This window comes from Mirounga angustirostris, unplaced genomic scaffold, assembly GCF_029215605.1.
Source record: "Mirounga angustirostris isolate CCGP_5_RB_7025 unplaced genomic scaffold, mMirAng1.0.hap1 SCAF_11, whole genome shotgun sequence".
In the NCBI taxonomy this organism is placed as follows: domain Eukaryota; kingdom Metazoa; phylum Chordata; class Mammalia; order Carnivora; family Phocidae; genus Mirounga; species Mirounga angustirostris.
The window spans coordinates 58310687-58325896 of NW_026991719.1; the positions used below are offsets into that span (position 1 = coordinate 58310687).

Here is a 15210-nt window from a genome sequence, read left to right on the forward strand (position 1 = left end):
TCACCTTCTTTCCCAACAGCCTACAAAACGGCAGCCGAGTGAGGATGAGACTACCACCCAGGGTGTGAGGGCCCCCGAGGCCTCCCTGAGCCTGTCTACCACAGCCGCCAAGCAAGCTGCCTGGAATAGCCCCTCCCCTCTGCCCATCCTAGAGGAGAAGCGGTGGCTTCAGCCTTGCTCCACGCACTCTGACATTGTGCCCATCAACATCTCTGGTAGAGTTGCTTAGCACCACCTCTGTTTGCTTCCCTCCATGCCAACTACAGACCATCCTCTCCAAATGCACTGGGTGCTGGGGGAGGGAGCGAGACTTTTCTCTGCTGCTGGCTCACCCTGCACTGTCAAGGTCATGGCTCTTGGCCCGGGGGGGCGGGGTGGGGGAGATGAAGGCATGCAGGCGAGGGGGCTCTCACTGCTCTTTCTTCACTCTGTCCTGGCACTGCCACGCTAACCGAGCCCCTTTGAGAGCAAACAAATTCCTCTTAACAGAAAACGCTAGGACTCTGTGAATGCGTGGGCTCTTCGGAACGTCCGTGGGAACTTAAAGTTTGTGAGCTAGGTTTCGTTTGGGGAGAGAGAACTTCTCGTGCCAGAAGCCAGCTTGGTAGCACCCAGATAGGAGTCGGAGTCGAAGTGTGAGGTTTGTAGTGTTGGTGGTCAGAGGGAGGATCCCACCAGGGACACAGAGCTGGGGCCTCGTGGCACTTCCAGTAGACACTCGGTCTGCTAGAGAGGTGGGCTTCTTCACCTTGTGCGGCAAGTGTTTGAGAAGGGAAGTAATAGAAAGAGACCAAGGCAAATGCGGCTCAGCTGGCTGTGATTTGGGGGCACGGGGCACCCTAGACCATGCCCGTTATTAACTCATGCTCCACACTCCACCAGCTGTACATGGAAGAGGAGGAGGGTCCGTCATTTCAGAAGGAGATAGGGCCAGCGACCTGATGACATGAAGCCCTCCTAACTTAAAGGGACCAGGGGCCCCCTGGGAGCCAGCACTGGCCAGTGGTATGCTGGAGAAAAAGTTGCTGAAGGCCATGAGGGCAGGTCTGGCCACGTGTGGTAGCTCTCCCTGAACATGGGGGCATTCGGCGCCACCCGCATCCCCTCGGCAAATCAGAGGCAGAGCTCAGAGCCTAGGGAGATGCACCAGGAGGAATGAAGGCCGGGAAGAGAGACTCGCCGAGTGAAGGCGGGCGCTTTGTCTTTACACTTCCACCTTACTCTCAGTGAGCCTGGCCCTGAGTTTTGCCCGCAGAGCCCCTTGCTGGGGGCAGGGTGGGCAGTGGGTTACATATGCAGCTACGGGGCCGAGAGGGGAGGGTCTGGTGAGCCCGCTGTCGCTGCGGAATGAGAGACAGCGCGGGGAACAGCGTGCCTCACCCCACCCCTGCCCCAGCAATTCCCCTGGAGCAAAGACTGACCCAGGGTTTCGAGAGAAATAGATCTCAATCACTACACAGGGGTGAACGTTGATAAAATGTGATCAGGTGACTGGAGGACAGACTAGCAGGCTGCTTCCTGGATGGTGGGGGGCCAGTGGGGCAGCTTCTTGGAGGCCCTGTCCTTACTGGCCCATACAAAGGCTTTCTTTGAGAAACGATTACAATCAAGCAACATCTAGTCTCAACCTGTCTCTCTACTCTGGTGGTTCTCACCCCGGGCTGCACATCTGAATGATCAGTCATCTGGGGAATTCAAGAAAAATGTTTCTATCGGGGTCCGACAGCCCGAGATTTCAGTGTCCTTGATGGGGTTCAGATACTAGGGTTTCAAAAGCTGCTCAGTTGGATTTGATATGCAGCCAGGGTTGAAAGCCCTGGCTCTCGGCCACCTAGGACTCGCAGGTGACCCAGGGTGCGACCTGTGAAAGCCCACATGTATGTCTTGGGGCTGCGGGTGCCCGGGGCCAAATTGGGAGGGATGAGGAAGAAGGGCCACTTGCCTGGACCCTGTTCATGCTCATCGCTACTGCCGTCATCCCTTCTGTGCACCTCAGACTGATTTCCACTGTGCTGTAAACAGAAACCAGGATGCACCCAAGTGTCTTTATTTTGGCTACAGGGCAACAGTTTGATAAACACGCAAGTTTGCGACACTCGTTGTTTAACACAGAGACAGCCGTGAACCCCAAATCCACCCTGAGGCGGAGGCGGACCATTATTGGATTCTCTAACTTTTCCCAGCGAGACCAAGGTGACCCCACCACAGCTGATGCCCCAGATCCTTCCCCTTGTTCACTTCTACCAGCCCTGCCCCCCAGGAATAATTCAGAGTGCGTGCGTGTGCGTGTGTGTGTGCGTGGGGGGGGAGCTTTGGATGCCCTAAAAAAAACCCCATGTGGTAATTAAGGATAACCAAGGGCCCTTTGTCAAGGGCGTCAACTGAATATGGAAAGCAGGTTTCCCAGGCTAATAAATTCATTATGTTATTGTTTCCCATTCTACATGGAATATAGCCGTATGTGTCAGATTTAGGCAAATAGATCAAGGCAGGAATCATCATGAAAAGCACCATCCTAACAGAACCATTACTGCTACTAAATGGAGGCCAGCCAAAGGGCGCAGACCAGAGAGATGTGGATGCGAGTCCCGGCCTCTCCGCTTACTAAAACCATGAGGCCTTGGCCAGTTTGCATCACCTCTCTGAGCCTCAGCGTCTTCATCTGTAAATTGGGGATAACAACACCAAGCTGGCGGAGTTGTGCGGATTAGAGCTGTTAACATGTAATGGGCCTACCGTGCACCCGGTGCGTAGTGGGTGCTCAACGAATGGTGGTTGCTCTTATAAATTTATTATAGTCGTAGTAGCAGCAATGATGTGACAGTAAGGATTGTTGTGGATGAGAAAACCTTTGGGGATTTTGGACATCGGAATTGTTTCCCCACATCTGTGGGTCATCCCAAGTCCCTCGCGTGTGGCAAAGCTAAAAAGGGCCAGGTGCCAGAAATGCAACCAGGCTCTGAACTTGCCGCCCGTGGCATCCTCCAGATTCATTGCCGGGGCTGGAAGTCCCACGGCGCTGTCCTTTGGCAGGTCCCCAGCCCCCGCTCTCGTCTCAGGAGAGGAGGAGCACTGAGGTCTGGGATCGTTCGTGAGCCTGGGCTGGAAGCTCGGGGGAAAAAACAAACAAACCCAGGTAGCCCCACACGCCACTTGAGCTCTAAAAGGAATAATTAAAGCCAGCAAGGCTTTGGCAGCCTCCTGGACAATTCAAGGGCAAGGCACCCCGTGACTCACCATGTGGTGATGGGCAAGGACCCAGCTTCCCCAGCATCCTCATCTCGGGAGAGGAAGAACCAAGGAATCCTGACCAAGCTGTTGGCAGATGCTTCTTGGCAAGGCTTTGGTGCACCTGTCTCGAGACGAGGACCTCAAGGGGGATCCCTGGCGGCAGCACTAACTCTCTGTGTTTACCTTCCGCAGGTCACGGCAACAGGCCGGCTGGCAGCGGGGCCCACACCGCCACCTCGGACATCAGGCCCAGTCATTCGGCCCCAGAAGGTGTGCATGGAAGAGGGGCAGTTGGTCAGGAAGTTCAGTTCCCAAATCTCACCTCCCCAGGACTGAGGAGTCCTTCTAGTGACCCAGAGGAACCGCTCCAAGTGCGCGGTGTCACCAAAGCCCCGGGCATGGAGAGCATAGGAATCGTGTACAGCGTCCCCAGTTCTTGCAACGGGCCGACAGAATCGACGTTCTCTGCTTCCTGGAAGGGAGATACTTTTACCTACATGGCTCCAAGTGCCGCCAGCCAGAGCAGTCGAGTGGGTGAAAATGGAAGAGATCCTTCCTCGGGCAACGCTTGGGTCCCTCTGCACGCGCTGCCGCCTCTAGTTCCTAAGGAGGCCGCTACCCTCCTTGTCACTCGTGATAACCCTGCAGGATGCAGTGGGTCAGCTGGCTACTCTGAGCGCCCTACTCAACGAAGGCAAGCATCAGAGCGACCCTCCAAGATTGGCCTCCTCACCAGTGGTACCTCAAGGCTGGAGACAGGCCCAGGGGGGTCCAGCAGGTTCCGGGAGCGGTCTCTGTCTGTGCCCACGGACTCGGGCACCGCGGATGTGGACTACAAGGAGGAACAGAAGGCCAGTGAGGCCTGTGCCCTGCCTTACGCCAGTACGAGTTCTGAGGGCAGTAACAGTGCCGACAACATCGCCTCCCTTAGCGCGCAACAGGAGGCCCAGCACAGGAGGCAGAGATCCAAGAGTATCTCGCTCCGGAAGGCCAAAAAGAAGCCGTCCCCACCCATGCGCAGTGTCTCGCTGGTCAAAGATGAGCAGGCCCTCTCGCCGGAAGGTGGGTCAGCACTGCCCAAGGACCAGAGGCCCAGGAGCCTCTGCCTCTCCTTGGAACACCAAGGACGTCCCTCAGCCCACCCCGATGCTCAGGGTCACCCAGCTGTGCCAACCGTCAAAGATCCGGAAGGTACACAACTCTCCCACCACTGGTATCTGGCTGACTGGAAGTCCGGCGACACCTACCAGTCCTTGTCCAGCTCCAGCACTGCCACTGGCACCACGGTCATCGAGTGCACCCAAGTTCAGGGCAGCTCAGAGTCTCTCGCCTCCCCTTGCACGTCCAGAGCCACGACGCCTTCCCAGCTCTCCATCGAGGTGGAGGCCAGGGAAGTATCCTCCCCAGGAAGGCCCACCGGGCTGATGTCACCCTCCAGTGGATACTCCAGCCAGTCGGAGACACCAACGCCCACCGTCTCCATGTCCTTGACCCTGGGCCACCTGCCCCCTCCGAGTGGCGGCGTCCGGGTGCGTCCGGTGGTACCCGAGAGGAAGTCGTCGCTGCCCCCGACCTCGCCGATGGAGAAACTTGCCAAGTCACGGCTGTCATTTGACCTGCCGTTGACCTCTTCAGCCAACCTGGATCTGTCCGGGATGAGTATCTCCATCCGAAGCAAAACCAAGGTGAGCCGACATCACTCAGATACAAATTTTGGGGCCAAGCTGGCCCAGAAAACGAGCCCCAACCAGCCCGTCATGCCCATGGTCACTCAGTCCGACCTCCGTTCCGTGCGCCTGAGGTCAGTCAGCAAGTCTGAGCCGGAAGATGACATCGAGAGCCCAGACTATGCTGAGGACACAGGAGCGGACGTCTTCACCTTGCCAGAGAGAAAGACGAAACCCCCCATAGCCGAGAAGCCCCCCGTGGCCCGAAGGCCTCCGAGCTTGGTCCCCAAGCCACCATCCGTCCCCGAGGAGTACACACTCACCTCACCGACCTCGGCCATGACCCCCAAGAGCTCAATTCAACACACGCGGCCACTCCCTCAAGACATCTACACGGTGGTGCGGAAACCAAAGCCCTCCAGCTTCCCCGAGGGCAGAAGCCCCGGGGAACCTCCAGCGCCCTCGTCTCTCGCTTTCACACCTTTTGCCAGTTCCTCTGGTGCTTTCTTCTCAGGAACACAGCAACCTCCCCAGGGCACCACGGAGGACGGGGGCCCCAAGGCGAGAGCCCTGCCTGAAAGAATCAGCCTGCAGAGCCAGGAGGAAGCGGAGAGAAAGAAAGGCAAGATCCCACCTCCCGTCCCCAAAAAGCCCAGCGTGCTGTACCTGCCTCTCACCTCACCCACGGCTCACATGGAGGCGTACGGGGCCGAACCAAGGCTGCCTCTCAGCCCCATCATCACCCTGCAGGAAGAAGCCAAGGGTCCCCCCACCAGTGACCACCCACAGTCCCCTGGTACGAGGACGACTTCACCACTGCAGGCTGAAGGTGAAAGGGAGGCAAGTCCTCTAGGTTAGTAAACTGCTGGCTATTCCTTTCAATCCAGGAAAGATGACGGTGAGCATAGAGTGCCAGAGACGGAAGCAGATGCCCCCCAATAATGATCCTGAGTCCAGGACAGCCGGGTCAGTAGGAGGCATCTCTTGAGGGTTGGGGTTCTGCCAAAGAGGCCTCGCCGCCCTTGGGATCAGGAGTGACCCAGGCAGGGATGGATCTCCAAGGCCCACTTTGGGCCGGTCCACCCTGGAACCCCCAAGGACTGAGAGAATAAAATCAAACCAGGTCTTAGCACGCTAGGACCCTAGGAGCCCATCTGCCTAGTCAGGCACGCATCCCCCGCCCTAGGAACTCTCTCTCTGCCTCACTGGACAGCACTTTTCTCTAGCCACGCTGATTTTAGTTTCACGCATGGGACTCCGTACCCTCCCAGGCTGAGTTCCCGTGTGACGGCCCGCTCGCAGGCTTCTGAAAGGGTAGCATAGGTTTCCAGCGGCACCCTTTCTTAGTGCTTTCTGGAGGAAAGGGCGCTCACTTGCTGGGATTCTTTGAGGCTGGCTCTTCCCAGGACAATAAGACGGGGCTGGATAATGTTTCTCGTCCTTTTGGGGGGTCTTTTTTTTTTCATGCCCCTTTCCTGTTTCCATTGCGGTCAAATGCACCTAATGTGAAATTTACCATCTCCAGAGCGCTCTTCATCTTGCAACACTGAAGTCTGTACCCATTAAACAACAACTCACCACCGTTCCCTCCCCCTAGCCGCTGGCAACCACTCTTCTACTTTCTGTCTCTATGAATTTGCCTCTCTCTAGGGAGCTCGTGTAAGTGGAATCACACCGCACTGGTCTTTTGTGGACCGCCTATTTCACTTAATAGATTGTCCTCCACATCCATCCGTGTTTCTCATCCTTTTTTGGAACCCTTAACACCAAACATCAAAATCTTATCACCTTCCTGGGGCGCCTGGGTGGCTCCATCACGGTTTCTGTTCAGGTCGTGATCCCGAGATGTCGGGGTCCTGGGGTCAAGCCCCACATCGCATCGTCGGGCTCCTTGCTCAGGGCAGAGTCTGTGAGTCTGCTTGTCCCCCTCCCTCCCCCTCAGCTCCTCCCTCACTCCATGCTCTCTCTCTCTTCCTCTCTCAGGTAAATAAGTAAAATCTTAGAACAAAACAAAACAAAACAAAAAAACAACATCTTATGACCTTCCTTAAGCTGATTTGGACTTTCAACAGAAGTTAAATCATAGGGACTAGAACAGGCAAACAAATCAAAGCCCACAGGTAATTTTAGAATATGCTTTGTCAAACTCCACAGGCTCCCTCTGAGATTCAGATAGGTCCCACTCCCACCTACTGGTTGAGTCATTGCTTTAGATTACTCTCAGCTTTTTTGATTTTTAAAAATGATGCATTCAAAGCAAGAAAATGCTCTGGCAACCTGTTGTAATGGAAAAGGCATGAGAAAACAAGGACCCATGCTGATCTTCACCACTCAGGCCACCTTGGCCAAAACAACCTTCTGAACATCGTGTTCCTCTGCAAAATGGAGACATTAAGGGTCTCTGCCCAGCAGTCCTTTCAGACTTGCTTTGAACATCAAATGAGGTACATGGGTGAGAATGTGCTTTGTCCTAACTCCTGTGGGCCAAGTATTTAATTCCTTCTGGTTCTTATGCCTAGGGAGCTCTGCAGAACCAAGCACTGAAGAAAAAAGTGTAATCAGCGATAAAACAGCCGAATGGATCGCCGAAGACGATGAGGACGTGTTTGTGGCTTCTCGCACAACGGAAGATTTGTTTACTGTGATACACAGGTCTAGACCCATTTCCTTAATTCCTAACGTCTCCTTAATGCCTTCCCTTTTGAGCCCTCTGAGCAGCCATGAGCACTGAAGCTGGAGACTAAGTGCAGATACCCACACATGGGAACGGCAGTGCCAGGCCTCGCAGATGCAGTTCGCTGACATCTTTGGGTGACGTGGAGGAGGGGCCGGGAAGGGAGGACCAGGTGCCGAGTGAGAGGCCCCTCGTCTCCTAGCAACCGCAGGCCTATTGTGGCTCCATCTGCTCTCTGCAGCTCTGTCTACAGACAGAGACATTTAACCCTTCACAGCATTCCTTGTACCAAACCCATCTCAGCAAGAAGCGCGGTGGGGCACCGAGCCGGGTGGGTGTCAGAGCAGGAACGTAGGCAAAGGGGGACCGGACGGGGACCCCCGTTCTTGGACAGGGGCACAGAGCAGGGGCTTGGTGGTGAGAAAAACTAGAAAGAGCCCAGTTATCAGGGCTGCGGGAGGGCCCGTTCCCTCGGGCTCTCTTGAATCCGAGTCACCGAGCTACAAGCCTTGACTCCTTAAATTCTTCCTCGGTCCCAGAACCAGGGCATGGTCGAGCCTGCAGGCCCTCCAGCTGTGGGTATTGAAAGGAGGGTACAGGCAGGGAGCCAGACAGGGGACTCTGAGGACTTAGCAGCTAGTGAGAGAGAGAGAGAGAGAGAGAGAGAGAGAGAGAGAGCGCTGGTCAGCGCAACTGCTCGCAAGGCTGCTCCGTGAGGCTCCCAGGTCATGTCACTGGCCTTCGGGAAGTTATATGAAGCATTAGGAAAATGTCTGCCGCGTTGAATTCACTCAGAGCAAACTTTCTCTTCTTTAGGTCCAAAAGAAAGCTGCTTGGCTGGAAAGAGCCTGGGGAGGCCTTTGCCAGCGGCGGCAGACCAAGCTCGCATTCACCAGTAAAGAACCCAGCTGATTCTCCAGTCGGTGAGTCAGCTACCCCTCCCGGGTCAAGCGGCGGTGCCAACCTAGATGCTGGCAGAAACGATGACTTCAAGGCCTTGCTACAGAAGAGGGGAAGCAAGGCAACTCCAAAGTCCCGCCCCTCAGCAGCCGAACTGCTGAAGACCACTAACCCACTGGCTCGGAGAATTATTGCACAATTTTCAAAAGACTACGAAACCACCGATAACCCCAGTACCTAAGGCCCGGGTTCAGCAAACAGGGTTTAGTCACCAGACTTGAGTAGACGAAGGGGAAGAGAAAGGGTTTTAAAAAGGAGTCGTGGAAATAACAGAAGAGCCTACTTGTCCTTTCCATTCATTCACCCCCTGGACAGCAGGAGAGAGGCCACTTGACCTAGAACTGAAATCATCAGGCACTTTAATCACCTTCGGACATTTCGCATTGTCATACGTGTAACGATCTTGCCATTACTGACGACAGATTTTCTCCTTCTTCCCCCCAGTGCTGTGCCCTGAGGAGAAATCCGTCCCTGACTCCTGTCACCAAGGGGCACAGTGCGAGGGCCGACTGGGGCTGCCGAGACTGGGGGTTTTCCGATTATTCACTTTCCGGGCAAGGCCTTGATGGCCCTGTGTAGAGAAGCAGAAAGACTCTGAGGCCTCTTCAAACCACAGTCTTGCTCTCCGAAGCCCCCCTCAGAGAGGTTTGCGGGTGTACGCTTATTTCAGCATGGGGTTGATTGGCTGGCTTTTGTCATGCAAAATATGAATGTGACTCTGTCTTGAAATTCATGCCTTTTTCAGTTGGATTGTCTACGCGGAGAACAGGGTGATGAGTTCCGATAAACATGTAGACCCCCCTCCCCCTTTAGCTAGGAAAAGTCAGGACTGGGTTGCTTTGGATGAACCAAGTTCAGCGAGCAAACGAGGCAGCCATGCGTTCTCTCAGATCTAGCCGAGGCAACTCGCACGCGCGCGTGCGCCGTGACATTCTCCGAGGGTCTGTCCACAATGAGAGCTAGGATCGGTGCCCAGCTCAGGCTGCATTCTAAGAACCCTCGTTTCACTTGCATATAACCTTCATTACAGGAAGTAATTAGCTGAAGGAACAGCATCATCAAAGGCTCAAGGAGGAGAGAAAGTAAGTGTAACTTGTCCACCTCCATTCAGTTTAGATTGTGGTTTGTGGTTGCTTTTGTTTGGGTTAAAGGAGGTCTTACTCTGTTCCCAAACCGAGAATGTATGGACTAAAAAAGGATATATCCAAAACCTAAAAGGCTGCCTTGCAAGTTGCTGTGGCCCATAACACACACACACACACAAAGGGCTAATTTTTTTTTTTTTTTTTTTTTTTTTTGGCCATTTAGGTTCCACCTTGTGACCAACTTTCAGTTAACTATGCTGTGGGGGAGTGGATGGTCTGGGGAAAATAGGGTGCTGACAGAGCCCCAGAACAATCCCCGTGACCCCCCTCCCACAAACACACAAGCTTATAGGCACTAACTATTCTTGTCAGTTCAATTTTCTAAACAGGTCAAGAGCAGTGATTCATTTGATTTTCGTATGTCTGGTCGCTGGGAGGTTGGGGGGGAAAAACAGACGACGCATTGAACAAAAACTGGCTGACCAGTCATGGAGGGTTAATTGTCCACGTTCCCAAGAAGGGAAAAGAAAAGTCAAAGGAAATTGTAGCCTGCTTCCTGGACCCCTTCCTCCTTCACCACTGCCATCCCCCCACCAACGGATTCATTGGCCAACCTCCTGGAGGCTGCAAAAACTGCCCCAGAGACAAGCAGTTCTTGATTTTGATAGGCCGCCTTGCTCACCAATGAGAAGCAAGCTCTTAGCTCCACTGCCCACACTCTAGCAGGCAGAGCAGCTGAAAAGCTACCCTGAGAGCTGAGGAGACTTGGAAGCCGCTTAGAAGCCTTCAGCCTAGACCCTGGGTTGGTACAGTTCTGAATTCCGGACTTCTGAGTACAGGCCGGCCTCACCAACTTCTGCGCGATCCGCACTTGCCCCTGGTTTAGGCAGAGGCCACTTAAAATAATAAGCAGCGAGAACCCAGTTGCTTTCGAAAGCATCCCAACTATTTGGTTCGAAGGTCCTGATCGAATTTCAGGGGGTTTGCCTGACATCAAATAAGACTCATTCCTGGCCTGAATTTACATACGAATGCCACACTCGTCTGCCCCAGCCTCAGCATTCCAAAAGACAAATATTTTCCTCCTTAGGGAAGTGAAGGGGTGTTTGTGCTTTGGCCTAACAAAAGTGAAAGGCTTCCAGGGCCTTCTCCTGGGGAAGCACTTTGAACAGCTCAACTCTGAAGCCGAATACGAGACTCACATAGTATAGGATTTGTTACTTCTGCTGATTTTTCTGGAAGCTTCTCGTTTGCTACTTCTAGTGGGTTTCGCCTCTCCCCTCGCCTTGCTATCTCTGGTGGTTTTCCCAAAAGGTTCTAAAGCTGAATGACCGGACACCTTTAGGTTTTAACGTTTCCTTGAGTCTTGCTTTCCTCTATGGTAGTCTGTATACCTGGGATTTTTATAACGTCTTCTGCATCATTATTATGGCCCTGAAATTCCCGGTGGTGTTTCTCATTAGCACAAGAGGATTTGGGGCAGTGATTGTATGGCCAGAGGGAACACCGAGGACTAGAAATGTTCCTTTAATATTTTGCAGCAGGGGACCTAATCCCAAACAAACAGCCAGACTGTAGAATTTGTTAGTCATTGAGGACCGTAAGACCAAACATCTTTCCTGCTCTTAACACGCAACATCTCTCACCCCTGTGATTATCATAACACCAGCTCTCTCTCCCACCGAGGCACACAGCATGGTGTTTGCTGCCTTGTACCCCTACTTGCTAAGGCTAGAGAAGACAGGCTGCAAGCCCCTCCAGGCAGGCTTTCAGAGAACCTCCTGCTGCCTCTGTTACTTGTGCAGATAATAATGATAACAGGTTTTGAAGGTGGAAATCAGAAGGGGTTCAAGTGAAATGAAGTTGGCCCCAGGAGGTCAGCTTCCATTTGAAGTTGTTTCCATCCTTCTGGTTTGCTCTCATTCCAGCCAGTAGCAGCAGGTGGCTCTGCTAGGCTGACCTCAGTCTAGTCACAAGCAGAGAGAGTTGTCCCCAGGATTGGTTAATGGGTAGCTAAGAGTGCTTTGCTCTAGGTGGGTGTTGATTACATATTTGTGGTTCAAATGTTGAGGGGAGAGAGCAAGCCATTCTTGGTACAACAGGAAGCCTCGTTGGTGCCTCCCCTCCTTTGCCTGCCTCATCTCTCGCCTGGACCTCCCACCGGGCCCCAACTTGTCCCTCAGCCCCAACTCCCGTGACCTGCATCCCTAGCCTCCCGCGCGTACCCTTTCAGGAGGCGGGACCACAGGCAGCGAAACAGTTCACCTTAGCCTAATGACCACAAGTCGACCAGTTGGTCCGAGGGCATTACTTCGAATGTGCAAAGATGGAGGAGATTCTACAAGGCTGACAATGCGCATTTCACTGGACATCCATCTTAATTAACTCTCTAGATGACACGGATCAGCTCATGATCCCGCTGTACCTGTCTGAGCAGATGTGTCCATGCACCTGCCCTCTTCCTCACAAACAAATCATCCCCTAAAAAAAGACGAGTTCATGGCCAGGGCTCTGTTCCTCACCAGAGGAGTAGCCTTCCATCCTCACCAAGTGTGTAAACACAGTAGAAAGCTTTCACTGTAATCGGATCTGCCAGGGCCAGGACCAGAGTGAGGTGAACGAGGCGCCCGCTCTCGGGGCCACCCCGTGCCTTACCCTCGGGCCAGCCCTGCTCTTTGCACTCTATAAATACCAGTTTATCTTCTTCCCGAGCGCAAGTGTGGTTCCTCCAATAACTCCCTATCTGCCGTTGCACCAGATATCTTATTACCATCTCTTTTTCCACTGCTCTCAACCTTTGTATGCCTATACATCAGAGAGCCTTCAATATGATCAGAAGACATGGTTGATTTCCAAGCAACCTGCTCCGACTGGCAAGTCAGCCCCCATTTCGGTAGGGATGCAGACAGGGGCGGCCCTTCAGCAAGATCGTGGATAAGTTGGAGGCCTGCCACTGGGACCCTCTCTCTCCTCTTTCTGCTCCATGTTCCCCAGACCTTGGTTCCCAGAACCAACCCTCCTGAGTGCCTCTTCGTTTGTTCTCCTCACTCAGAAAAACATGCTCTCAGGAAAGAGATGAAGTCCTTTACTTGGACATTGTAAGGCTTAATGCTACCTTTTTTGAGGGTCACTTGCATTGTAACAGGGGAAAAGCCTTAAGCCAAAGGAATTGAAGTTCTACTTGTAGAATGTTAGGCACCGATTAGTTGCCGAAGTGTATTTTTCACCACGGAATGGCTAAATTCCCTGACCGCCAACTCCAGAAGACAGAAAATGCTGTAGTCTCCCGGAATTATTTTATCACATTGCCGGTGGTTGGCTACATAGGCCTGATCCCCAGTGCTGTCCTCTTGGACAAGGGACCAAGGGACCACATCTACCAAGAGACTCTCGGAAATGGCTCCCGGAAGGCCGAGATCCTCGCTATTGTACAGTGACGTTTTTACACGAATGGAAGTCATACTAATCATTTTAGTAAAAGAACACAAGGCGTTAGGGTTTGTGAGACTGTGTCCTGTTCGTGAAAGGTGAAACTGTCCAATCGATGTCTGATCAATGTCGGTCACCCGGTGTTGGTGGTGATTATTAAATTTCCCGGAGGTACAGCTTTACTGACCACAAGCCTCTGCTTCCCCTACCCTTATTTATGTTTTGTGCTATCACTTGCGCTTGGTGTGAGAGAGACCAGATCTCTGCCAGAGCACCCAGTCCCTCCGAAGCCTTTGCTTGTGTTTCAGCTTTAAGTCATGAAGATATTAGGGATCTAAGAGGACAGGAGAGTGGGAAAGAGGTACAAACAGCTGCCTCCGTCAAAGGGCAGCAAGAATTGTAATTTAAACAATGACATGAAATAAAGTTCTAGAATATTCTGAAACAGACTTATATAGGGATACAGTAGTAAATGGTTAGCGACAAATATTTGAGGCGCTTTTAATAAGTGTAACAAAAATACTTTTGCATAAGTAATGGGTTGTGTGAAATACGTATATATGTTTGTTCAGCAAAGCCCAAAATCGAGGCCAGTGGTTCTCAGAGTGTAATCTCGGAACCAGCAGCAGCAGCCGCAGCCCTGGGATATGTATGTGTGTGTGTGTGTGTGTGTGTGTGTGTGTTCCAGCGACGTTACTTCTTCAAGCCCCTGAATCACTGTAGCCACGACTGTCCAAATGGTTCCAGCCTTTCCCGTCGTTTCTTCTGTCCTTAGAGTGATCGGTGTCTGGCCAAGTGATGTATATTTTCGTGTTGGTCAGGTATACATTTGTCTGGTGTTAAGAAACAATCAGATTGAATCAACGTACTTACTTAACCTGCAAAACCCTTGATTTGACTTAGCCACGACATCTGACCTGTTCAGAGGTTTAAATTTTTTTTTTTTTTTTTGTAATTCACGAATAGGAAAAAGGAAGAAGTGTTCTGTTTGTTTGGTATTGCCAACCCTTAAATACCTATCTTCACCGTGGTGGCTGCTCTCGACGAGGGCTCCGATTTTAAGATTTTGCCTACATAGTGGAATTTGATATCAACAAATCCACCAACAAAATCTGAACTGGAACAGCCAGTTAACCCCTCTCAGCTTCTCCTTAATGCCAAGCTTTATAGGAACTTATTCCTCATGTGGTGTTCAGCTTTTTTTTTTATGTCCAGTTTTATAAGATGTTATGCATGCGGACGCAGCATTGTGCTCATTGTATAAGTCACACTGAACTCATTTCTTCCTCCGTATGTATGATGGTGATGAAATACCAGTCTGTATGTCCTGACTTCTCCCAATCAACTGTAAATGACAAATCTTTTCATTAATTTTTAAATGAGATATATTAACTCTGGCTAGTAGTTAAGATTTTATTCTTTTTATTATATTTCATTGCTACTCTTTTCTACGGACTCCAAAGCTTACTCTGGGGAATATTTCTTATTTCTAGGTTGTTGTATTTCTCTTATTTCTATATTTATCTGTAGTCACGGAATGTTAGAACTGAAAGGGACCAACCTCTCATTTCACACATGAGGTCCAGAAAGGTCAAATAACTTAAACGAGGTCATGTACACAGTAGGAGGGTCTGGCCTCAATCCCAGGTCTCCTGCCTCTGGGCCCAGTGTGTTTTCATTTAAAGGACTGCATTTAGAGAGGACCCACGGCTGGCTTCTACGACACATGAATTTCCCGGGTATTTCAGTGAACTAATTAGCTATGCTTTAAGGGAAAATGCTCAAGATTTCTTTAGTTGAATCTGAAGACAAATCTCATTTTCAATTTAGAAACATTCATTTCCCCTCCAAATTCAGTATATGTTCCCTACTTTGTTTTTCCTAAGAGATGTTTGAGAAATGAATTTTTGTAGATCAAATTCCACTTTCTGGTAGAGAAGCGTCCTATGTGGGGGAATCTTCTGGCGACTTCTTTTGAGAAACAAAAAATCCAATGTCCCCTAATATCTCTACTTCTTTTTAGTGTGAACTTTTGTAATTGGTATTTATTTAAAGTAGGGCAAACCAGTGTAGGCTTTCCTAGAATCTACTTTATCCTTCCCTTCTGAAACTTTATGAGATATTTTCAGACTGTCAGATGCTCATGAGATCCTTAGTTGTGTTC

General features: G+C 51.5%; 1 protein-coding gene across 4 annotated transcripts in view; it reads left to right on the plus strand.

Moving 5' to 3' along the window:
* LOC123847676 (NHS-like protein 2) overlaps positions 1–14443 on the plus strand; it is a 120000-nt gene extending 105557 nt beyond the window's left edge. For 3 of the 4 annotated variants that reach the window (XM_054508501.2, XM_045879485.3, XM_064574246.1), the window contains 5 exons: positions 20–215; positions 2062–2193; positions 3424–5751; positions 7418–7550; positions 8389–14443. In XM_054508501.2, the coding sequence (XP_054364476.1) occupies positions 20–215; positions 2062–2193; positions 3424–5751; positions 7418–7550; positions 8389–8713 (3114 nt within the window). In that variant the 3' untranslated portion in view covers positions 8714–14443. The remainder of the gene's footprint in view (positions 1–19; positions 216–2061; positions 2194–3423; positions 5752–7417; positions 7551–8388) is intronic. The other variant, XM_064574248.1, reaches the window with a different exon arrangement.
* The last annotated feature ends 767 nt before the right edge of the window (positions 14444–15210 follow it).